Source organism: Carassius carassius, chromosome 5 (genome assembly GCF_963082965.1).
Source record: "Carassius carassius chromosome 5, fCarCar2.1, whole genome shotgun sequence".
Lineage (NCBI taxonomy): Eukaryota > Metazoa > Chordata > Actinopteri > Cypriniformes > Cyprinidae > Carassius > Carassius carassius.
The window spans coordinates 4,656,895-4,683,168 of NC_081759.1; the positions used below are offsets into that span (position 1 = coordinate 4,656,895).

At 34.7% G+C, this 26,274-nt stretch overlaps 2 protein-coding genes across 2 annotated transcripts; one reads left to right on the forward strand and one right to left on the reverse strand.

The window, feature by feature from the left end:
- Window positions 1-1,449: 1,449 nt before the first annotated feature.
- Window positions 1,450-15,655, reverse strand: LOC132140671 (serine/threonine-protein kinase Chk2-like). The gene is made up of 15 exons (XM_059549545.1): window positions 15,519-15,655; window positions 14,004-14,276; window positions 12,424-12,548; window positions 12,041-12,173; window positions 11,756-11,846; window positions 7,094-7,190; window positions 4,704-4,757; window positions 4,565-4,629; window positions 4,210-4,309; window positions 3,007-3,093; window positions 2,660-2,823; window positions 2,221-2,336; window positions 2,026-2,111; window positions 1,813-1,866; window positions 1,450-1,641 (listed from the first exon to the last, which is right to left on the reverse strand). The coding sequence occupies exons 2-15, from the start codon at window positions 14,266-14,268 to the stop codon at window positions 1,582-1,584; spliced, it is 1,497 nt and encodes a 498-aa protein (XP_059405528.1). The 5' UTR covers window positions 14,269-14,276; window positions 15,519-15,655; the 3' UTR covers window positions 1,450-1,581.
- A 351-nt stretch (window positions 15,656-16,006) lies between these two features.
- Window positions 16,007-23,975, forward strand: LOC132140673 (iron-sulfur cluster co-chaperone protein HscB-like). Its single transcript, XM_059549550.1, has 6 exons — window positions 16,007-16,401; window positions 16,701-16,797; window positions 18,472-18,561; window positions 23,199-23,343; window positions 23,552-23,599; window positions 23,741-23,975. Exons 1-6 carry the CDS (start codon window positions 16,073-16,075, stop codon window positions 23,833-23,835), a joined length of 804 nt encoding a protein of 267 aa, XP_059405533.1. The 5' UTR covers window positions 16,007-16,072; the 3' UTR covers window positions 23,836-23,975.
- Window positions 23,976-26,274: the final 2,299 nt, after the last annotated feature.

Consider the following 26,274-nt stretch of genomic DNA (forward strand, 5'->3'; position numbering starts at 1 on the left):
CTGGTGTATTGACGAAACATGCTACCTATCAGATTGTGCTACCAAAAATATATTTGCAGTGTTTTAAGGGTAAGTTTAGAGTAAGGGTAGGTATGGACGGGTAGGTTTAGGGTAGGGGTAGGTATGGACATTAAGAAAAAAGAAAAATCCTCAAACCACATGAATAAGGTGCTGGTAACAAGATCTGATAGGTAGAATTTTCGCTTTTGATTTGTGCTACCTATCTTTTAAATGGGAGGTAGCACAATCTGAGCGCGGTAGCACAAATCGTCAAAACACCGGCTCCAACAGGGTGGAGGGCCCCGCAGCCGCGAAGTTGTCAATTAAATTTCAAGATTTGTTTAACTTGAAGTGGCAAGGTGCAAACAGATCGGTGTCTGACATTGAAGTCCCGTGAGAGATATATACTAACGGACAGCTCTGCATGCTTTCCTATTCTATTGCAGTACTTTGAGGTCAAACACTTATAGATATGCAGTGCCCCTTGTCGATTAGCATTGCATTATGTAATGGATAATGTTATTCTGCCATAACAACTGGCTGGATGTACATTATCCCGCTTATTACACGAATACTTGCCACAAATGTAGATAATTATACACGAAATATTGACCAGTTTGTTAATCTTAAAATCCATTACAACGTACAAAACAATCGTAGCAAAATGGCAGCAGCAGTTTTTGTATCAAAGGAGTCCGCAATACCAGGATGACATAATTAAATAGTTGTACACCATTTTGAATCGCGTTTTAATATTTTAATAGCTCAACAAACGCAAAGCTTCCACCAAGGGAAACTGTTCCTAGCAAGAGTACAGCACTGACTTCAGTTACACGGATGAGCCTGTGTTATCAGATTTTACTGGTTGTTATCCAGGGATAACATACCTCAGAATGTCACGACTGACCAATCAGAATCGAGTATTTCAGAGCCGTGCAATAAGTAAGGGATAATGTACATCCAGCCAGTTGTTACCACAGAATAAACCCTGACAGGGTGATCAGGACCCCAACGCAATGCGGGGTTATTCTGAGATAACAACCAGCTGGATGTACATTTTGCAGCTTATTATACACATTCATGACAAATCAGATATTGTGCTATTAAAAATGTGACAGCATTGGACAGAAGGGTGACAAATTAAAGGAAAACATGTTTCATGGTTCAAACTGTAAAGTTCAGTAATATTTAATATTTATTATGAATGCAATGCAATTACAATTTCGAGAAGTTTTAAGCACTGCATCCAAAATTCAAGCACTTTTCAAACCTCGAAAACACTACATTAAAATTCAAGCACTTTCAAGGATTTCCAACAACCGTATGATCCCTACATAATCCAAGTGGAAAGAAAATATTTTTGCACGTTGCTAGAATTGTCTGCTAAATGAATATACAAGATTTTTGATAAGTTAAAAGTAATAAACTCAGAGGAACAAAAAAATTTAAAAAAGATTTTATTTTGGACGCAGGAAATGGTAGAAATATTTACAAAGCCAGTACAGTGTTAGACGTCTGGGAAGAATTGGTCACAGGAAAGAGCTTTAAAAGGCTACCAAGAAACTACTAAGTGTGTGCAAGTCAAGGCCCAGGATTCCTCTTGGATGGCGGCTCACCCTCTGCCTCTTCTGCCTTACGCTTCTGTGATGAAGATGAAAATCACATTTAGTTTTTAATGACAAATGTATCAGTGTCAAATGTATCTACTCAATGTTGTTATACATTTAGACTTTAGCTTTGTAATAGAAAACAATTATAACTATTGTGAAAAATTATCCTGAATAAAGGATACAGGTTTTTTTGTTGTTGTACCTTGGATATTTCAGACTGCATCAGTTGGTCTGCAGTGCTTCTCATTCCGTCATCCTGTTACACAAACATAACATTTTACATTTGCAGAATGCTGTTTTTTAGTTTACTTTAAGCGATCCCGTTTCAAACACTATTAAAAGGTTGACAACTATCAATACTAGCTGAATAATGCTCAACCACATTTTTTTAGTTAGTGGGTTTTTCAGCACGCACGTTCAACCATGGATGTGTCAACGCCTCTTCCACGCTCAGACGCTTTTCAGGATCCACAACCAGGAGCTTCTTGATCAAATCTTTGGCTGAAAGACAAAGCGACTATATAACTTGCACTGTATACAGACAATATAAACTGATATGATGTACATGCTATTAAACGATCCAATTGTCAATGGAGAGCAAATACATTACCTTCATTTGAGACCTTCTTCCACTGAGATGGGATGAATTGGTATTGGCCGTTAATGATCTGTTCACGCACCGACATGGTGGGGCACTCAGAGTTAAATGGAGGATAACCACCCAAACTATGACAATACAGACACACACACAGCTTTAGGAAAACATGGTATACGTTCATGTTCATTCAAGCTCAGTTCGCATGAGTTTCGATTAAGGGCTCAACATGTACACATCTTTCTAAATGTTTTGACCAATGACATGTCATTTCTGAATACTATGAAAGTATTTTCAATAGCACTTTACAATAAAGTCTCATTTGTGAATATTAATGCAGAATTAACAATGACCAATATATTTATTAATATATTTTGCAAGCATTTGCAAATGCTAAAGTAATGCTGGATCCCACTGATTCATATTTACTCATTCAAGTTTAATCTCCACTAACCAGATGAACAGTAGGACCCCCAGGCTCCAGTAATCGACTGCTTTGGTATATCCTACAGTCGCAGCGTGTGTGAACACCTCCGGGGCGAGATATGTGGGCGTCCCACAGAGCGTCTTCATTAGGGAGGATTCCTCCAAAATCTTGGACTGATTGAAATCTGTGATCTACAAAGCATTGAGAATTGGCATGTGTGGGGAAAACAGGTTATTTCAGGTTCAGGATTATTTCTGTGCATCCCGTTTAAACTACAAAGACAGAGGCTTGGGCTGGATTGCTGAACTTTGGAACTGTGACAATTAAAGGAGAACGATGTCAGAATCGGTTTCAAAGCTCACAGGCAAACACACCTTAATCAAACAATTGTCGTCATGTGAAGCCAGCAGCACATTCTCAGGCTTGAGATCTCGATGAATAATCCCGTTATTGTGGAGATACTGGAGAGAATAAAACAGAACATTTTTCAAAAATGTTCTTTGCATTTCACCTCTGCTATAGCTTGTCTCCTAGTCTGGCTTTTGAATAAACCTGGCATTGTACACTGTAGGAATATTGTTGGTTCTATGGCAAATTGCTTTTGCATTTTTATTGTAAGCAGTTTTAGATAGAAGCATCTGCTAAATGCATTCTGTCTTGAAGATTGCTTTTCCTTTAAAAGCACACTTGCGTGAGATTCTACACACAAGTAATGGGCATACAAATTTGTTGATTGTTAAAAAAATAATAATAATAATAATAATAAGGAACAACAACCTTCATTAACAGTTTTGAAATGGAAAGTATCAACAAAATAAATGGTTTCTGGTAACCATTAAACATACTATATACATTAAATATTATACATACAAAAGTTTGGGGTCAGCAAGGTTTTTTATATTATCCTTCTCTCACATTGATTTATTTTTTAATCAGTAAGGATGCATTAAATTGATCAGAAGACACAGTGAAGATATTTTTATTCAATCAAAATATTCTCATTTCAAATAATATATTTGCATTTTTTTTAAATATATTATTTTCTATCAAACTTGTTTCTTCTTTCGAACTTTCTATTCAAATAATTCTGAAATAAAATATTCCCCTAAAATATTAAGCAGCACAACTTTTTCCAACATTGATGATAATCAGAAATGTTTCCTGAGCCTCAAATCAGCATATTTGAAGGATTTTTTAAGGATCATGCGACACTGAAGACTGGAGTAATGATGCTGTAAATTCAGCTTTACTAAATTTATTAAATGTATTCAAGGAATAAACAACATTTTAAAATGTTTTCAAACAGAAAACTTTTCTTTTAAATTGAAACAATAACAATATTCCTATTTTTTTCTTTACTGTATTTACTCAAAATGCAGAATACGAGAAAACCTTTTGAACGGTAGTTGCCATTTCAACATGGTACTACAAAGCAGTCTTTTTCCATTCTAAATGTTCAGTTGACTGATTTGAATGGTTTGAGACACTATGGTTAAGCAGTGAAGGTTCATGCTTGTGCTCATTTATAAAACACATCAAGAGGAAGACGCCATCTGAGGCATCTCTCAAAGACGTACCTCCACAGCCCTGAGCATCTGATAAAAGTAGAGTTTGGCGATTTCTTCCTCCAGCTGTTTCTTGGCCTTGATCCTGCCAAACAGCTCTCCTCCTTCAACACTATTCACAGCACAGAGATAATGAAATTATTCAACAATAAACATTTAAAACCTCTGCAAAAAGAAAAAAACAACAACAACAACAACTGAAAGTTACAGGAATATGAAGTGCTTTTAAAAAAGTGTTTCCTTGTCTAGTAACTCAGGGTAACTTTTCTTTATAGTATCTAAAACTGAAATTATCTGTCCCCAAGTAAATTCCGTCTGTGAGTTCATGTTGCTAACTATTCTTCAACAAAGCACCACTGGAACTTACTACTCCAAAACAATGTAGTAAGAATCTTCTGTCTGGTAGAAATCTTCTGTCTTGATCAGGCACGGCTGCAGGGAAGAGAAAAACCATGAGATGTTTTATCTATAGCTCTGTAGCATTTAAAGACTCATTCATGGCTTACATGATCAATTTTCTTTAAAATTTCTATTTCCCGTTCTGCATTTCGTGTGGCCGTCTGTGGAACACAAACAAAAAAATAATCAGGTATGAGTCATTTTAAACATTAGCATGTCCGAACAAAATCCTAAAGCATTATACTTTTTTTTTTTTTATGCATACACATCACCTTATTATGAGTTGCTAATTATGATTAACTTCAAATTAGGGTTGTACCTATAGATGATATAATTATTATCAGAGATGAGTCAGATTATTATTAGGCTAGTAAAACTATCTTATTAATATTAGAGCTTTTTTGTTTCCATTACATTTATTTTTCCATGTTTTTCCATGGTTAGTGTCATAACCAATCACACACGATTATGTTGAGCTTATGAATGCAACGGCCAATCAGAGGTGTTCAGATGTGTCATCAGTTTTGTTGTTCAGCGTGTGGACTGAATTCAGCTCTTGCAAATTCTCTCATCATAAACAACAAAGGCAGATGTACATGTCATGTAAGAATAAGAGATATATTTATCATACAGTGTAGATAGCTTCGCTGATTGTAATGAGAATGTTTTTTTTTTTTTTTTTTTTTTTTTTTTAAAGAGCATATACTCGCACTAGAAAGTTAATGTTCTTTGGAAATGTCCTTTGCTACATTGTTATGTTAAATACAAACACAGTCATATTAAAAACATTAGGCTGCTTTTAGTTTTATGCTGGAGTCGGATCACTTTCCGGCAATGAATAAATTAGCAAGATAATATTGTGTATCGACGATCTCACAGGCTGATGATGGGACGATATGAAAGTTGAGCATATCGTCCAACAACGCTTCATATAACAACTATGTCTATTCAACTTTTCATTTTCACGAAGCGACCTACTGTTTGGTGTAAAATTTTATTAATCAGCGAGGAATGATTAAATTCATAAAAAAAGTATCTCAGTTTCAATAAAAGTATAAAAAAACTGTTTTCAAGACGGAAGAAAGTAGGGCTGGGTATTGTTCAAAAAATTTCGATCCGGTGACAATTTCGATACCTCAGTTTCAATACCGGTTCCTAACGATACTTTTTTCGATACCATATGTTTTAAAATCCATTTCAACATCAACACAAATACATTAAACACAAAACTTTTATTTTTCACCTTAATTAAAACAAATTCTGGTAACACTTCACACTCAGGATAACATTATTAATACAACTGGTTGTGCTTTCTGGATAGGGGTGTGCCAGCAGACACTCAGGATGGGTATCAATCCTAACTTGACCAAAATTAACAAAAAAGAGAAACCTTTTTGCCATAAAGGCATAAAAGGCATCGAAGTTCGGTACCCAGTCCTAGAAGAAAGTAAGGTAAAAAAACACCCCATTTTCAAAACACCCCAAAAAACCAAATCAGAGCAAATCAGCATATTAACACTGATTTCTGAAGGATCATGTGACACTGAAGACTGGAGTAATGATGCTGAAAATTCAGCTTTGATAAAATAAATAACATTTTTATATATCAAAATAGAAAATAGTCATTTTAAATTGTAATAATATATTTCACAATATTAATGTTTATTAGGGATGTAATGATTCACTGAACTCACGATTCAATTCACAATTTGATTTTTTTAACAAAATGAGACACAAGACATTATACAGTAAATTAAAAGGTGTTGTTTTATTAGTCTAGTGCTGCACACTTCTCTGTGAAGTGGAAATATAACAAAACTAAGTTGAAATTTGTAAACAAACCCCAAATCAAACAAGTTACACAAAAGAAATCTCTCAATATGAACAAACTAAGGCTTTGTCCGTGCTCTTTCCATTTAAAATTAGAAGGAACCACTGGATTTTAATCATAATCCAAACAAAGATGCAGCATACATGCAGCATGAGTAGTTTCTTATCGAAATTAGACTGTATAATTTCGAAATTTGAAGCAAAAATGGTTTGACTTTAGTTTTGTGAAACTATACATAAAACATATCTGAACGAACCGCAGATGAGCTGAATGAGACGCAGATTCACTCTCTGCCACCAGGTGGCACTCATGAACAGCAAAAATACAGTGTTTCCTGGGTTACCGCTGTAAACAACGCAGAGCTGCGCTCATGAACACTACAAGATGAAAACAATATACCATGTAAACCTTTCTAAAGATACATTCATATACATTTCTTCTCAGAGATACATTCATATTAATCTGCTACTCCAACTGTATCGTGATTTGTTTGGCCATTTGAACCGTCACATATTTGAATCGATTTTAGACCAGCTCACGGTTAATCTTTGCATCACTATCATTTATACTGTTCTTTTGATCAAATAAATATAGGCTTGGTGAGCATAGGAAAAAAAAAATAGGAAACAATGTTTCTAATAATCTATACATATACCCAGTTCTTACCCCTATTGATGGGAAGTCGTGTTTGTTTATGGTTTTCAGAGCAACTTTTTTACAGGTTTCCTTTTCAAGGGCAAGTTTAACTTCACCACAGACACCTCTGTCAGAAAACATAAACAGAGGTTTTTGGGCTAAGTACAATAAACTGCAAAAACAAATGTACACTGCAATCAAATACAACTACAGGTGCTGGTCTATAATTAGAATATCATCAAAAAGTTGATTCTAATCTAATCTAATCTGAAAAACTAATTCCATTCAAAAGGTGAAACTTGTATATTCTATTCATTCATTCATTCATTACACACAGACTGATATATTTCAAATGTTTATTTCTTTTATTTTTGATGATTATAACTGACAAATTACCAAAATCCAAAATTCAGCATCTCAGAAAATGAGAATATTGTGAAAAGGTTCAATATTGAAGACACCTGGTGCCACACTCTAATCAGCTAATTACAACCCGAATTCCGGAAGAGTTGGGACGTTTTTTAAATTCAAACTTTTGAAAAGAAAGGGAGATGCTACACCATGGTAAACACGCCCCGTCCCAACTATTTTGAGACCTGTAGCAGAAATCAAAATTGAAATGAGCTCATTTTGTGCATAAAATTGTAAACTTTCTCAGTTTAAACATTTGCTACGTTATCTATGTTCTATTGTGAATAAAATATTGGCTCATGTGATTTGAAATTCCTTTAGTTTTCATTTTAATAAAATTTAAAAAACGTCCCAACTTTTCCGGAATTCGGGTTGTAACTCAAAACACCTGAAAAGGCCTTTAAATGGTCTCTCAGTCTAGTTCTGTTGGCTACAATCATGGGGAAGACTGCTGACTTGACAGTTATTCAAAAGACTACCATTGACACCTTGCACAAGGAGAGCAAGACACAAAAGGTCATTGCAAAAGAGGCTGGCTGTTCACAGAGCTCTGTGTCCAAGCACATTAACAGAGAGGAGAAGGGAAGGAAAAAACGTGGTAGAAAAAAAAAGAAACTGTACAAGCAATAGGGATAACCACACCCTGGAGAGGATTGTGAAACAAAACCCATTCAAAAATGTGGGGGACTTTCACAAAGAGTGGACTGCAGCTGGAGTCAGTGCTTCAAGAACCACTGCGCACAGATGTATGTAAGACATGGGTTTCAGCTGTTGCATTCCTTGTGTGAAGCCACTCTTGAACAACAGACAGCGTCAGAAGCGTCTAAAGACAAAAAGGACTGGACTGCTGCCGAGTGGTCCAAAGTTATGTTCTCTGATGAAAGTAAATTTTGCATTTCCTTTGGAAATCAGGGTCCAAGAGTTGCTTGAGGTCCAGTGTAAAGTTTCCAGTCAGTGATGGTTTGGGGTCCCATGTCATTTACTGGTGTTAGTCCACTGTGTTTTCTGAGGTCCAAGGTTAACACAGCCGTACACCCGGAAGTTTTAGAGTAGGGCTGAAACGATTCCTCGAGTAACTCGAGTAACTTGATTACAAAAAATGATCGAAGCCTCTTTTAATTTATTTTACATCTCACGTCAGGTTCTTTTGCAATGATTTTTTTAATGTGACACAAGCGTTTACATCACCCACAAAGCGAAAGGAGACACAAGCGCTGCGTCCGAAATCTCATACTGCAAGGAGCCAGCAGTGTTTTGATTTGAGGGCGCGGGCAAATGTAAAGAGAACATGGTGGCGTGTGTCCATAGCAAGATAGAGCTGGCATTCCACAACTAGGGTCCTATGATTTCCGCGATGCAGAAAACGCGGAGGGAATCGCGGAATCCAGTCATAAAAACGGAATTTACAGTTAAACGCGGAATGGCACGGAATTAGCCAAATTTTGAATTAATTAATCAAAAATAGGTCATTGCACTGGCATCAAATCACGATATGGACTAATATCTGTAAATATTAAGCCGGAACAGTCTATTTAAATATGAATCCTGCATGTTCTGCGTGTCTGTGTTAATGAATGGAGCAGAAGCGCGTCTTCCTTTATTAATACACACTGAAGCACGCGTGACGCTCGCGGTGATTTCAGCATCTGCTGTCTCACTAAATAAGACGAGAACACATGAACAACATCTGCAGAACTGCTCTGACAGTCATGAGCATTTGACCGTTTGATTTGAGTCAAACTAGTGTCACATACACAGAACTGTAAAGGTACGTCAACCCGTCAAAATAAAAGTCCAGTTAATGACAGCAGAATGTTCAGCAGAATGTACATAGCCTACCACTTAAAAAAAAAAAAAAAAAAAAAAAAATCAAACATTATTTTTTTTTTTAAGGTTTAATCACACAACATTTCTTCCATGTTTTATATTTAATAGTAAATCCCCTTTGTTTGCCAAAAAGTTAAGTTAATAATCAATAATTAAAAGATAAATTAAATTAATGTTTTATGTGTTTAATGTGCATCTCAGAAAATGCTTTATTTAAAACCCCAACTGAATGGCACTTAAATGCACTTAATTCATCTGTCAACTTTCTTGTCATAGTTCACAGTACAAGTACAGAAACAATGGGTAATAATGAAAATGTTTATTTTTGATGTATGCATTGCATTCTATGCATTTAAAAAAAAAAAATTTTTTTTTTCTAAAAAAGGAAACTTAGTTGTTCATTTTAAGAGACCTGTGACGGTCACGGAGGGACCGCACGTTCAACATGGACGTTAATACGCACAAACACACACCGAGAGTGTTTGATGATACAAGAGTTAATTGTAATTATTGATCAGAGAGTGAATAAAATACCTGCAACCCTCAGGCCACACTCTCCACTGCAGAAACAAACACAGACTACCTTCCATTACAAAGACATTCACATTTATACTGGTGGCCAGCACCATTACCACATGTGGAGGGACAAACTCACAGAAAACACTTTACACATGTTCCCTTAAATATACAGAGTCTGAAAGAAACATATTGGCATGATGTTCTACTTAATAAATCTACTTTGATGTTATTAATTCGTTCACATTAAACAGGAAATAACAGCAACAACTCGGCCACGTTTCCCCTGAAACCCCCACGCTCAATTAATACATGGTAGATTCCCACCCCAAGCGGAACCAATAATTCCTGCCATTGTTTCTTACCAGGACTCTAAAAATCACGGGACAAACGCTACACGGGAACAATACACATAGGGTGCTTCTCAATATCCCTTTACTGTCTATGCAATATCCCTCCTCGTCTCCTCGCTCCTCCGTCCTCCATCCTATGACCCGGAAACCGATCGAGCACAGCCATCTTGAAGGACATCTCAATTCTCTAATTGCACCATGAGGAGGCGAGGATCGAGGAGGGAGGAGGCTTCATGAGGAGCGATGAGCGAGGATACACAGGTGTATCCTATGCGGAAGTCTTTTATCGACTTAACGTGACGCACGTATAAATTTCAAACAGGGCATCTTGCTTTATTAATATTTATTATGAATGTCTTAACAAACTTTAACAACATAAGGGCAGATCCCTTTAATCACAGCTGGTGACACTTTGAAGTAACGCTGAAGGGAGTGAGGATAAATCATTTAACTTGATTCAAGTCCTCCATCCTCACGTCTTTTCCTTGCGTCCTTCCCATGCATCCTGAAGAGGTGGAGCTAAGACACGAGGAAAGGAAGCGAGGAAAGGAAACGAGGATGCACAAATAAGAATTGAGAAGCACCCATAGTTTACAGGCATTTCATTCACTCTCTGATCAATAATTACAATAAACTCTTGTATCACCAAACAGTCTCGGTGTGTGCGTATTAACGTCCATGTTGAACGTGCGGTCCCTCCGTGACTGTCACAAGACCCAGGAGTCTTATTTTCTCTTGCATAATATTGCACTTTAATTAAGCAAAAACACATTTTATCCAATTACTCGATTAATCGTTGGAATTTTTGGTAGAATATTCGATTACTAAAATATTCGATAGCTACAGCCCTATTTTAGAGCACTTCATGCTTCCTGCTGCTGACCAACTTTATGGAGATGCTGATTTCATTTTCCAACAGGACTTGGCACCTGCACACAGTGCCAAAGCTACCAGTACCTTGTTTAAGGACCATGGTATCCCTGTTCTTAATTGGACAGCAAACTCGCCTGACCTTATTGTGAAGAGGAAGATGCGATATGCCAGACCCAAGAATGCAGAAGAGCTGAAGGCCACTATCAGAGCAACCTGGGCTCTCATAACACCTGAGCAGTGCCACAGACTGATCGACTCCATGCCACGCCGCAGTGCTGCAGTAATTCAGGCAAAAGGAGCCCCAACTAAGTATTGAGTGCTGTACATGTTCATACTTTTCAGTTGGTCAAGATTTCTAAAAATCCTTTCTTTGTATTGGTCTTAAGTAATATTCTAATTTTCTGAGATACTGAATTTGGGATTTTTCTTAGTTGTCAGTTATAATCATCAAACTTAAAATAAATAAACATTTGAAATATATCAGTCAGTCTTATATGAATGAATATAATATAAAAGTTTCACTTTTTCAATGGAATTAGTAAAATAAATCAACTTTTTGATGATATTCTAATTAGATGACCAGCACCTGTATATTGTGCAGGAAGCATCAGTGTGGTAAGAAATGTCTGCTAGGACCATAACTGCATAATGAAGCTTAGAGTAACTCCGTAAAGAAATGTTGAAGGTTTCTGAAAATGAGACATTCACTTACGTTCCAATCTTTCGTGCTATGTGATATTTTTTGCTGAACTCTAAAGGAAGGTTTGGTTGATCGTCCCCCATCTTATCGATGAACATAAAAACTGTGGAAAAAAAAACCCCAATCAAATCAGGGATTTTTTTTTTGTCCTTTTAGACCTTGAAGCCTCTAGACACTATAATAATCTTTCATTTGTATGCAAAAATAAGGTCACAGTGATCCTGTTCAAGTGATTTATTGTATGAGCTGTAGTTTACATTTCATAAGCTCCTGAAAATTGTCACCTAGATGACTAACCTTGATGTTTTTGTTGTGCAAGGGCAATAACAGAGTTATTGCTAAGAAGTCTTTGCTTCCCGTTTCCTATTTTCTCGTCGTCCACCCATGTGCCGTTACCACTGAGGTCCTCGAGGTAGACGAGATTCTCATCCTGAAACAAGAGGTGAAAGTAAAGCAAGCCACGTGTTGAGTTAGGCCTGATGCAGACTGTGCTTTCCACAGTGAACCATGATTAATGTGTTCAGAGAGTGAAATCGTCTCATAACAGGGAGGTTATGGAGATACTGTTCAATTATTTCTGTTTTTTAAAGAGAACAAAAACAAATTAGAAAAAAGATAACATTTCATGTTTTATTTGATAAAAACTAGTTTTACGAAGAGCTACTCAATGTTGGTCTTACCCTAAAAATCCTAAAGTGCTTCTTGCTGTATGCCTGGAAATGTGTTGACTCTTCTACAATGGGTGTTCTGAAAGAGTAATCGCATCTTCTGTCCCTTCCAAAGACATACTGGTTTTCAACGCAATCTGGAAAAAATTCAAAAAAGCTATATTTAGTACTGTTATTGTTAAATAAACCGTTAAAAATGATTTTTGTTGGTTGAAATGAACTTGAAATAAAAATAACAAATATTAGATGAAACCATAAACTTACAAAACCTACATAAAAATGAGAAACGTTCCATACTTGTTGACCACAAACTGAAATAAAAGTGAAAGCTGAAGAACTAAAAAAAAAAAAAAAAATTAAGCTAAATAGATTTAAAACAAAACTAGTAAAAATTACAAAAGCACATAATAATTCTACTTAAACTAAAATTTAAATACAAAAATAAAAGCCAATTCAAAACATGAATAAATGCTATAATAGTAAATAATAGTAACACAACACTGGCCATATTCCTGTTATACATTAATAGCTCAACAATCTCATAACTTTTAAAGATCTGTTTTTTATTTTTATGCAAGCTCTAATGACAGCATTTGTGGCGTAACATCACAAAAACTAAAATTGAACCTTAAACACAAACAAATAAAGCCACTAGTAGGGAAACACACATAATGTGACCAGTGTTTATAATCAGAAATAGGAGGCTAACAATTATTTTAAAGCACTTAAGCTCTTTTAAAGGTGTGAATGCTTTGGCAAGCAGATAAACTTCTGGTTTTTTATTACTGATAGGTGTAGTTTGCACCAAGTAAACCGAGTAGTCATGAATCCTTATTGGGACACCTTGCACATGCAGTATCTTGTCACCTACTAGTTTTACATGTTTAAACCACTGAAATGATCTTCGGTGATATCAAAACGTCATTACCAATGCTGTAAACAGCACTTAACTTGACATCCTTTTGACTGCTTTGTAATATGACACACATAGGGTAAGAGGTCGGATATACAATCTATTTGGTCTGTTATATGCCAGTGTGCTAATCTGAATATATCGGAGTCATTTTGCAGTGAGAAGTTGTTTTACTTTCATATTCTAGTTGCAACGGATCATAGAAAGACTATCAAACACACTTTCTACCTACACTAATTCCATTTACCACAAGTTTTGTATTCAGTGCATATCACACATTTTAACTGTATGTTTTGCACTTCAAATTTATATCTATATTAAACACAACAGTTTAAGTGAGAACTGACTTCTGGTCAAAAACCTCGCTGTTGCTCCAGTTTCTCTCATTAAGCACTGGCTTTTCATGTTTAAAACACTGACATTATATTCTGTGGTATCAAAGTTACATCACAAATGTTGTCAATGGCACTTGTACCAAACCCAGAAGAGTCCATTAATTACATTTATTTGACTGCTTTAAATATGATTAACCTTATTATATATATATATGGTAAGAGGTCAGAAATGCGGCCCATTTGGTTTGTTATTGATACCACACTTGTTCAAAAACCCTTGGGAACTAATTATAATGCTCTCACATTACTCGCTTTCTTAAATCAAGGAAGATAATACACTTAACTGAGCACACTCAATCCATGCACCAAGGGGATGACGCGGCCCCACACCTGAGGCTGGACTTCCTCCTCGTCTTCAGGAATAGACTGTAGTTCCTGGACCGGTACTGTATCTACAGAACTTAGAGTCCCTGAGCCTGAGGAAGAGCCCTGGCTTGATGATGTTGGGGCGGACGAGGAGCTAGATCCAGGCTGTGATTGTGTTTGGGACTGGGTCTGGGATTGACTCTGGGATTGGGACTGACCACTAGGTCCAGCTTCCTCAGACATGATTTAAACTGAAAAAGTTACAAAATATAAACAACAGTCAGTAGCTGTATAAAGCCCCAAAATCCATCTTACAGCTCACATAATTTTGCTAACTATAATGATACATGTTTCAAACAGCAGTATGCATGCTATATTGTAAACATGTTGCATGTGATTTCTTGTTGTTTGTGCATGGAAAAAATATATTTATAATTTTTTTGCCAATTAAATATTGTAGTTTCAAGCCTGCTCACTACAGAAATTGTCACGATTTTTTTTTGCCCTAGAATTATGCTTTTAAAACATTCCTGATATTTCCAGGCTTTCTCATGACAGAAAAGTGCACTCCATACAGTATATACTATGCTATTTTGAAAATAGTATGCAATAATTTTTGCTGTGCATCATGGTTTTAAAAGCATTGTCATATTTTTTTATTTATATTATATTTTACCTAAGCTAATTCCATTTACTAGAGGACTTTTAATGCATCATCATACATTTTAATTGCATCTTTTTGCATGTCACCTATTTTTTTCCACATAACTTTCAAAAAAAAGTTTTGCTGAATTTTGGGTCCAATAATTCTAGCATCTAATAGCTCCTATAATTTTGACCCTACAATCAAGCAATAATGTAAATGGATAAAATGAATGAATGGAATAAGAGATTATGAGTACAACAAATTAACTCGTTTTAAAATCTTTTTTTCATGGGCTTATTAAGAGCAAGAGATAACGGTACCATACTTTATAAATCCACTAGAAAACCTTTTCTTCATATTTAACGTATAGTTAACGATTCTTATATGATCTCATTAGATTCCAAGAGAAATGACTGACACATAATGTGAATAAATCATGTGCTTTGAAAGAAAATTATTTCATGTGACCTAGTTCAAGTTCAAGTTCAGTTCCAAGTTCCTAGTTCCAAGTTCAGTTTCTTTTGGCATAAATGTCGGAATAATTTTATGCACCACCCGACACCAATGCAATCAAATGAAACTTGATAAAAAACAGACCCAAGAACCAAATAGATTAGATAAGGCATGTCTATTTTCTGCAGATAAAGACACTTTGGTTACTTCTGCTGGTACAAATGTGCATTACTGTGTGAAAGCGCGTGCTTACAGTGTAAAACACAGTTACACTTTTAACGATCGAGGAAACGGGTTGTTGCTTTTTTTTTCATCAGAAATAATAATTGATCGAAATCCACATGTCCATCAGATCATCTAATGGTACTTTTCAATATTATATCGTATTGCATACCTCAACCGAACGCTGTTTTTAAAAGTAGCAAACTTGCAGAAGTGGGTTATCAGGCCGCGTGAGCTTCTCGTCAAATCTGCCGGGAAAAGCAACTTGTTCCTCACTGAACTTCCCATTACATTCAGCCAATCAGAAGCCTGAGTAGAGGCTCACGGGAAATGCAGTTTATAAAATATTCCATGTTAATTCAATATATACGTAGATATACACAGTTGTATTATATTTTAATGTGGGAGGAAAATTAACTGTTTAGTGCATATGTAGTTTTGAGTTAAAGTTGGGTTAATGTCGTGTTTTGCTTATTTAAAGCATATTTTTGTATTTCCTCGAGAGCAAACAATAATAGATCCTGTCCAAAATTTTAGTAATTGCAGCCATTATAATATATTTATTGGTTTGGTAACCACAAACCAATAAAAACAATTCAGTTAAATTCAAATAAATACTTTGAAGTGTTTAAAAACACAGCTTTTATTTTGACACAATTTCTGGTATTCCTGACAGGAAGTAGCGCGCTAACATTCTATAAGCCAGATTTCGTTCATTGGGTGACCATGATAACGCTTTACAAACTCCGATTTTTGTTAGGATCTTATGGATTTAAACATGCAAACACATTAATATCAAATGGACAACTTCTTAACCTCGTCTTACTTCCGTGTTTCGCTTCAGGAAGAGCTGTCCGCTCTTACAGGAAAGACATTAATGTTGTTTCTCACTGTAAAGCAGTTAAAGGACACTTGTCTCTGAACTCTTTCAGCACTGTCACAGTTAACAGACTCTGTTGGAAATGCGGATCTTCTGCTGAATTCTTTTTCTGTTCATCCTGTAATGTGATCCAACCTCCTGATGACAAGGCGAATTATTTTGACATCTTGAACTGGTGAGTTAAGTGTAAGTTAGGTATAGTTTAAAGATCGCTGTTATTGTTATGAACGCATCAGATATTCATTCACGGGCAATATTTTCTGGCTTCCTGGTCATGAGCTTCCAAAAAGTTGTATTCCTTCCTTCCTTACATTCTTTACTTAAAAGCCAGAACATATACAGTATATTTGATACAGTAGTTGTTACATGATCAGACAGATACAGTTTTATTATATATCTTTAGGCTTTCAACTTCAAGTAGTTCATAATCATATTGTAACATATATGTAACTGAATTTGTTGGTCTTTCCTCAGTGAACAAAAATTTTCTTTGAACACCCAAAAACTTCAGAAAAGATATGTGGAGCTGCAAAGATCTCTCCATCCTGACAACTTCAGCCAGAAATCATCGGTAATGAATGATATTATATAAAATGTGTTATATTCCATACTACTACTTTATTTTGAGATACAGTTTATTGGTTTGGTTTTATATTCCATAACAGCAATGAAAGATATTGTAGAAATACAAAGTATATGGTGGCCATATCAGTTATGAGCAAATATTAGTGATTTACTAGGTGGACTTTTGTTTTCACCTATAATATGAGTTTGCGAAATGTAAATTAAAGGGATAGCAAAAGATTATGGCTAAATTGTAAATCTTTTAAGAGCACTAGTTATTGTTTTATATTTCTTTTTGCACGCTTTCTAAGAATAAATTTTGAATAGTTTGTATTACAAACTTTCTTGTTAGTTACCAGCCATATACAGAAGAATAAAGATAGAAATTAAGGTTTTGTCTTCCTGGTTGAATTTCATGAAAGCATATTGAGGTATAAGACACACACACACACACACACACACACACACACACACACACACACACACACACACATACACAAATACATATGCACATATATTATATGCACATATATTTTACTGATGGAGAGTTTGGGTCCAGTACGGTTTTAAAAAATGAATTTTATTTGTTTATTTATTTATGCAAGGACACATTCAGTTGATCAAAAGTTTCAGTAAAGATATTTATGATGTTACAAAATACCTCTATTACAAATAAATGACTAAACTTTGAACCCTGATTTAAAAAAAGGTATCAGAACTCACAGAAATATTAAACAGCACTTGTTTTAACATTGATAATAATGAAATATTTATTTATTATTATTAGTTATATTTAAATGTATTTTTTATTATTTAAATTGGCATACAGTTAATAATGACCACTAACTATTTAACTATTTATATTATTAAGAAAAAAAAAAAATTATATACATATTTTTTTTGTGACATGGGACTTAGTGTTACATATTCTTGACTGTTTTGTTATTTCAGATTCACCTTCTAAACCTTCTTCTTTGCATTATATTTCAAACTCTGTAGTAGCACACTCTCAGTATCTCTTGTCCTTATCTATTTAGATGCTCAGGTAGAGGGTATGCAGCGTATCATTGTTCCTGTAAGGCAGCAGACAGTTCTTTGGTGATTGGTTCATGCTTTGCGAGGCCAGTTGGGTTTCCTGACAGTAACAGAAAGCCAGATGTTGATTCTCTAGGCTTCGGCAACTCTGACAGCTGAAAATGTTTCTCCTCTGCAAGTCATTTCTGAGCTTTCTCACCTCTTATTCCACCTGACGAATCCCATCACAGCTCAGACCCTCTGCGTCCACCCACTCAGCCAGATCCTTCAGGGAAAAAAACCCTGCGCAATTATCAGCATTGCTGGGGTTTCGTTTTTTTTTTTTTTTTTGACAATTCTGCTCATTCCCAAGAGGATATCCTTACCACAAACAAAGAACATGTCATGATATCTTAAAATAAATTTGACGACAGTATGTAATTATATAACGCTTGGAAAAGTTAGAAAACTTGGGCAGAGTAAGACTCTTTTTGTATAACACTTCTTTTGTTACTTCATAAACCCACAATCACAGTATTCTTCAGATTGCTTTATACTTTGGAGCTTTGTTTGATTTGTTCCTTTAGGGGCTGTTGAAATTGTCTTTGTAGCCCGTAAGAAGAATGACTTAATTTGGAATGACTTTGTGGTCTCATCCTATTTACAGAAAGAGCAGGAATATTCAGGAGAACAATCAGCATTGGTGAACAAAGCCTACAGAACGCTGCAGAAACCTCTGAGTCGAGCCGTCTACATGGTAATTATTTGTTTAGTAAATATTTGTTGTGCATATGACATATACAGTGACCTTAGAAAACTTTGGATGAATAATCCACACTAAAATTTAACACACAGTATGTGCATTATATATATCAGACATAATATCAAATAAAGTACCATATACTTTTAAAGAAAGAAGGGTTGCACTTTATTTTACAGTACGTGTACTAACATGCACTTATAGTGTACTTACAGTGTATTTATCTAAGAAAGTTCTGGTAACACAAGGTAACTACATGGGGTAGGGTTAGGTTTAGGGGTAGGTTTAGGGTTAGTACCTAGTTATTACATAGTTATTGTAATTACTATACTAAGTACATACTATGTACATGAGGAACAGGACTGTAAAATCAAGTGCTACCGAAAGAAGTACCAACACACTCAAGTAGGACATTTCACAAAAATATGTTTTTAAATAATAAAACAAAACTAAAAATGTTATCTTAAAATTAACCCAAATTGGGTTGGAAAGGGAAAGTTATTAAAATGTTGAATAAATAATAATAATAATTAAATATATATATATATATATATATATGAGGGGCCGTGCAAGACTTAATTCATTCTGGCACTCTTACACGCTTACATTCTCCTTTCACATACATATATTCTTGCTTTCACACACTTACATTCTCCTTTCAGATACATATATTTTTTCTTTCACACACTTTCATTCTTCTTACACATGCATACATTTCTACTCTTACACACACTTACATTCTCCTTTCAGATACATATATTTTTTCTTTCACACACTTTCATTCTTCTTACACATGCATACATTTCTACTCTTACACACACTTACATTCTCCTTTCAGATACATATATTTTTTCTTTCACACATTTTCATTCTTCTTACACATGCATACATTTCTACTCTTACACACACTTACATTCTCCTTTCATATGCATATATTTTTGCTTTCACGCACACATACATTCTCCTTACAAATACATATATTTTTGCTTTCAAACTCATACATTCTCCTTATACATATATTTCTACTCTCACACACATACATTCTCCTTTCACATACATATACACACATACATATATAGATGTATGTAAGAGAAGAATGTATGTATGTGCGAGAGAGAGTATAGTGGAAACGGAAGGCGTTTAGTTGAAACGGAAGGAGTATAGTGGAAACGGAAGGCGTTTGAAACGGAAGGCAGGCTAGGCGCGATCAGGCTCACCATGACAGGTCTTGATCAGCATGGCCTAGGTAGATGAGGAAGCCGCAGATGTATTTCAGCAAGCTATCTGGGTTTTAAAAAATAAATAAATATTATTATTGTGAAAAAGTTACATGGCCTCGTCCTTTGAGCGAGTTGTGATTGAGGACGCGAGCTCAGCCTCAGTCGTGTTGCCAGATAGATGTATTATAAGCCTCCAAGGTTTTTTTTTTCTTCATTTAATTTAGGAAGTGAATAAAGTGGGAGGTTGCAAGTTAGGGACAGCGAAATCTTTATATTATTTAAATAACTCAAGACTCATTGCGGTTTATTTATTTTTAGATTTTCATTTACTTATTTACTTATTTTTTTTTCAATTGCAGCTCTGCGTGCAGCAATAACTCAGTGCTAGATTAGTGATCTATAAGCGCCACCTGTTGTCAGAGATTGAATTAGCATTTTCATCAGAATCAGAAAGAGCTTTATTGCCAAGTGTTTACACACAGAAGAAATTTCGTCAGGAGCTTCCAGTACAGAAATTACAAACATAGTGCAGACACACATATAATTAAGGAAATAACACTAATAATAATAAATAGTAATATTAAAATATTCATTAAGCCAATCTGATGTTTTTGTTTTGTGCACTTGCTTCATGTTGCATATATATATATTTTTGTTTGTTTGCTCAAGGTTAGTATGGCCAGTAACAGAGCAAAATAAACATTTAATAAATGTAAAAAAAAAGAAAAAAAAAGAAGAAGAACTAAATAAATTGGCAACGAGAATGGGAATCGGCTCATTTGATTGTAAAATAAATAAAATCCTGATCAGTGCATCCTTAACTGGAATAGTTAGGCCTACCTGAAAGACCCGAAAAAGCATGGTTTATTTATTTGTGCAAAATGGTTATTATTTATTACAATACAATGTTTACAGTCAACAATGAAAACAATAAGTCTTATTGATTGATTGATTGATTGATTGATTGTGGCAAGTCCTGTGAAAATTTAGCCAGGGCAAGTAAAAAATAAATAAACCACAGGCCGAACTGGACCAGTTGAAAATGTCTTTAGCGTTAAGCCCTGTTAATATGATCAAAATCAGTGTCTAAGTACTTGTACACAGATCTTTAGAACACGTTGGTTACATAATGATATGTTAAAAATAAAAACTTAAAATATGTACTTGAAAAGTAAACAGGATGACTTTGAAAAGCATAACTGTAAAATTGTGAGGAAGAGCTAAGCAGGTCTTGCACATGTATTTCCTGCTCTGAGAGTGACGTCCTGCTTAAACAGGAAGTAATGGATACCAAAAAAGGTAGAAATATATATATATATACAGTACAGACCAAAAGTTTGGACACACCTTCTCATTCAAAGAGTTTTCTTTATTTTCATGACTATGAAAATTGTAGATTCACACTGAAGGCATCAAAACTATGAATTAACACTTGTGGAATTATATATGGAATTATATACATAACAAAAAAGTGTGAAACAACTGAAAATATGTCATATTGTAGGTTCTTCAAAGTAGCCACCTTTTGCTTTGATTACTTCTTTGCACACTCTTGGCATTCTCTTGATGAGCTTCAAGAGGTAGTCTCCTGAAATGGTCTTCCAACAGTCTTGAAGGAGTTCCCCGAGAGATGCTTAGCACTTGTTGGCCCTTTTGCCCTCTGTCTGCGGTCCAGCTCACCCCTAAACCATCTCGATTGGGTTCAGGTCCGGTGACTGTGGAGGCCAGGTCATCTGGTGCAGCACCCCATCACTCTCCTTCTTGGTCAAATAGCCCTTGATGCCTTCAGTGTGACTGTTTTGTCAGTGTGATATATATATATATATATATATATATATATGTAAAAGGAGAATGCATGTGTGTAAAGCAAAAAAAAATATGTATGTGTAAGGAGAATGTATGTGTGTAAAGCAAGAATATATGTATGTGAAAGGAGAATGTATGTGTGTGAGAGTAGAAATCAATGTATGTGAAAGGGGAATGTATGTGTGTGAGAGTAGAAATGTATGTACGTGAATGGAGAATGTATGTGTGTGAGAGTGCCAGAATGAATTATGGCTTATATGGCCCCCTATATATATATATATATTTTTTTTTAATAGCTTATTAATAAATGTTCATCTTTTATTATTGCTGATACCTCTAGTAATTATGTGTCAGATTTTTAATTTACAACATATTTTTGGTTAATTTTAAGACAGCCATATAGTAATTTTTTTAACAATAGAGCTAAGTAAATCTACCCAAAATGCTGGATAAAAACATTTAACCCAGCATTTAACATGCAGTTAAAATTTGATTTGCAGAAGGCTTAACACACACTAAATTCGATTTTACTATGAAAAATTGTCAAAATTAGGGTTTTAGTAAATAGTCAGTGAATTACCATATACTATATTACCATATACTTGACAGTACAAAACAGTAAAAAGACATTTTACAAGGAAGTACATTTATTTAAAATAGAAATCTTTTGTAACATTATAAAGGTGTTTACTGTCACTTTTAATAAATGTAATGCATCCTAAATGAAAGTTTTTATTTATTTATTATTATTTCTTTTTTAAAATCTTACATCAAACTTTTGAATGGTAATGTATCAACAAAAATATTCCTTAAAAAATATTAGCAGGAAAACTTAAAAAATATGTCATTAGGACCAAATGAGCATATTATAATAATTTCTGAAGGATCACGTGACACGGAAAACTGGAGAAATGATGCTGAAAATTCAGCTTCGTTTCACAGGAATAAATAACATTTTAAATATATTAAAATAAAAAACAAAAAAACTACATAAAATCACATTCACACTAGATTATTAAAATACATTCAGCTTAAATTATGAAGAAAAATGAAGTAAAATAAAGTAACATTCAGAAATGTTTAAGTGCCCAAATAGATATTGTAACCATGGTATATACCGTATTTTTCGGACTATAAGTCGCACCTGAGTATAAGTCGCATCAGTCCAAAAATACGTCATGATGAGGAAAAAAACATATATAAGTCGCACTGGACTATAAGTCGCATTTATTTAGAAACAAGAACCAAGAGAAAACATTACCGTCTACAGCCACAAGGTAATGTTTTCTCTTGGTTCATTTCTCTTGGTTCATGTCAAATTAATTTTTATAAATAAGTCGCACCTGACTATAAGTCGCAGGACCAGCCAAACTATGAAAAAAGTGCTACTTATAGTCCGGAAAATACATATCAGCTCTTGCCATGTTCTGTATTTTTACACTTTGACATGTATAGAAAATAGGTTTTAGAGTTTATTTGTGGGCACTAACTGAAAAACAGGCACTTTAACTGATCTATGACTCTGAATGTTACAGTGTAGTCGTCCCAGAGGCCGTAGTTGTGTTTTAATAGCTGTTTACCCTGCTTAACCTGCATGTTATGCTGCAGCTGGAGCTGCGAGGGGTTTTACTGGAGGACGGTACGGATGCCACCGCGGACCCTGCGTTTCTCCTAGAGGTCCTGGAGATCAACGAGAGCCTCGCAGAGACGCGGAGCCAAGACGAGGTCAGCGCTATCGGCCGGTCTGTGCGAGGTGTGTAGGACTGAAAGAAAAGCTCCAACCGGAAGTGATTGTTGAAATATTGCTCTGCACCCACTCATGTCACTCGCAGCTTATTTATGTGACCATTTGCGCCCCCAGATGCATTCCATCAGAAAGTTCAGGGTCATGCGGTTTTATGTTTTCGCTGCTAGGTCTTATTCGTGTTGTTGATATACTGTATTTTACTTCCTTTCACCAGAGAAACTGAAAGACTTGACTGAACGGATGAATTCATCTCTGAATAAAGGTATTTTTCTCTCTTTCTCCTCCTCACAACCTCCCAAATTTGACAGAAATTCAGTGCCAAGGCCGGTTGCACGCACATTTCCATGGCATGCGAGTGGAAAACCGCTGTTTTTGTGTTTGCCTCACGAGTCTCTTTTCACAGGAGATCTGCTGACTGCCAAAGAGCTCCTGGCCCAAATGAAGTACTTCACAAATATAGAGGGGAAGGTAAAAGACAGAATTACAGAGGGCTGCTGAGGGAAAATTATAAACAATTTGCAATTGTAATCCAGCTCGGTGAAAAACTCCTGCTTGTGTTTTTATAGTAGTATATTTATTGTTAATGGCGTGTATTTGTTGGATTATTGTTGGTATCTAAATAAAGTACATTATTTTAATCTTTTGTCAAAAGCAATGCTTGGATGTGCATACCTCACCTCTGTGATGCTACAGTGTTGTCATTGGTTGCTATGGCATTGTTATGGCTTTTGGGTCATTTCTTACTGGACTAATTCAAAAGAGAACAAAGTATTATGGTCTGTTGATACTGTATGACTCTGGTGTATCCTGCAGTCTAACTTAAAGGGATTTTCTTTTTTTTTTTTGCATGTTTTGTCAATGTTTAAGTCAAAAACTGAGCTCTAACATGAGTAACACAGCACACCTTTAGACCAAGATGGATGATTACATTTTTATATAATATGTAATATTTAGAAGTAATTTAAATATTTTATTTTTGTTATTTTTAATTTATTTTATTTATTTATTTTACTATTTAAGTTAAAAAAACATACCGGTTATAGTTTTACTTCAGTTTTATTTGATGTTCAGTTATTAATTATGGTGATTCAGCTTAAGTTTTTATATATAATATTTTATTTTAATATATAATATTTAATATAGTTAAGTTTTAGTTTAATTTTGTCATGTAATATTCATATTACTTTATTTTATTACTACTGATTTAATTTATTTTTATTTTACTTTGTTATAGTTCAGCTTAGGTTTATTTATTTCCATTTTAGTCATTTTGATAATTCAACTTAAACTTATTAAGTTTATAAGTTTAAAATGTATAAGTATATAATTATTAAGTTAAACTTAAAACCAGAGTTGCACCATAGCTAAAAAAAGCTAAACATTTTTTTTCAGCTTTCTAAAATTTGTTTCAAAGTTAAAATACTAAAAAAAAGTTGTGTGTAGTTACATTTTTTTTCATGTAATATTTAAATTTCATTATTTCAGTTTAAGTTTTAGTTTTGTTCCAGTTAGTAATTTTGATGAATCAACTTAACCGTACTTTTAAGTTTAACTTAAGTTCTGTTTTATTTTATTTTTTATGTAATACTGATATTTTATTTCCGCTACATTTCAGTTAAAAATATTTGAAAACTAAATACTTGTTTAGTTAAAATTTTTCCATCTAATATTTAGATTTTGTTTTATTTTATATCAGTTAACACACACACACACACACACACACACACACACACACACATATATTATGTATGTATATAATCCATATATTGTTAACAATGATAATATGCAGTGGCATAAATGGTGCTCATGTGCTCTAAATTTGAATTCTTTAATTTGAATAATTGTAATAAATTATTAGGTTAGAAGTTAGTTTAGAACTCAATCCTAAGTGTGAGCAATAATAATTGTGATGCTTGCATTAGCAAACGCTGCTGATAACACATGCAAACAATCTCTTAGATGTCGTTTCATAAACTATGTGTGACTTTCCCAAGACAATGGGTATGTGTTCAGTGTCAAACTGTGATTGGCTGATGCCACGTTTATTTAGGTCTGGGCTTTTGGGAGAACAGAGAAAACGGGAAACCTGCAAAATTATGAAACTCTACAGTCATAAAACAAAACTGTGCAAGACAACAAGATTAATTTAGCCCAATCCCCGTTTGAATCTTTAATGCTACTACTAGACTTGCAATCTCTGTGGTGCGCTTTGTGATAAATGCGTCTTATTCTCTCTAATGTGGGCTGATTCATTAAATTGTAATTGGAGCTAGATTTGTGCTAGATGATGGCATCACTTTAGACACACAGTCTCTTATTAGATAAGAGCTTAGACAAAATTTCTTTATTGCACCAGTTTGAACAGTCGCTTATGGTATGGTATGTATTAAATTACATCATAACACACTTATCGATCCTGGATTTATAAATGTGTGTGTTTGTGTGAAAGGCAGCGTCAGGGAGGTGTGCATGCTGGAGCTGAAAATGCCTCTGCTGAGCCGTAGGGGGAAGCATGTCACCTCACTATGGAGACTGTAGAAAACCCCTCAACGGCTGTAAGTCATGTTTATGAAATGCTTCTTATATATTGTTGTTGTAATGAAGAGCATCATTTGGGTAGATCTTGAATTACTTTGTTTTGACACTTTTATTTAGATCTGTATAGAAAAGGTTTTTATTTCTCTTATGATGGAAAATCAGTTACAAATCTGCAGCTTTGTGACTTCACAGTCAGCGATTGCACACATATCACATATCACTATTGCTCACACTTATGGTTTTGTGGGTACATGAATGATACCTCAAATCACTGAAGCTTGTCGTGAATTTTTTTTCGAATTGATCGTAATTCTAAGCTTCACCTGGCAGATGTAATTTTTACCGAAAAAAGATATATACAATGAAAACTGTAAAACGTTTAACATTTGCATTATACCT

What these genes read in the sequence shown, in the direction of transcription:
- LOC132140673 (XM_059549550.1), top strand. Translation starts at nt 16,073, where the DNA reads ATGATAACGCTTTACAAACTCCGATTTTTGTTAGGATCTTATGGATTT. An exon ending in ACTTCAGCCAGAAATCATCG is followed by an intron (nt 16,798 to 18,471) that starts GTAATGAATGAT and finishes TCCTATTTACAG; the next exon opens with AAAGAGCAGGAATATTCAGG. An exon ending in TATCGGCCGGTCTGTGCGAG is followed by an intron (nt 23,344 to 23,551) that starts GTGTGTAGGACT and finishes TCCTTTCACCAG; the next exon opens with AGAAACTGAAAGACTTGACT.
- LOC132140671 (XM_059549545.1), bottom strand. Translation starts at nt 14,268, where the DNA reads ATGTCTGAGGAAGCTGGACCTAGTGGTCAGTCCCAATCCCAGAGTCAA. An exon ending in AGCACTTTAGGATTTTTAGG is followed by an intron (nt 12,174 to 12,423) that starts GTAAGACCAACA and finishes CTCTTGTTTCAG; the next exon opens with GATGAGAATCTCGTCTACCT. An exon ending in TTTTAAAGAAAATTGATCAT is followed by an intron (nt 4,630 to 4,703) that starts GTAAGCCATGAA and finishes TCTTCCCTGCAG; the next exon opens with CCGTGCCTGATCAAGACAGA.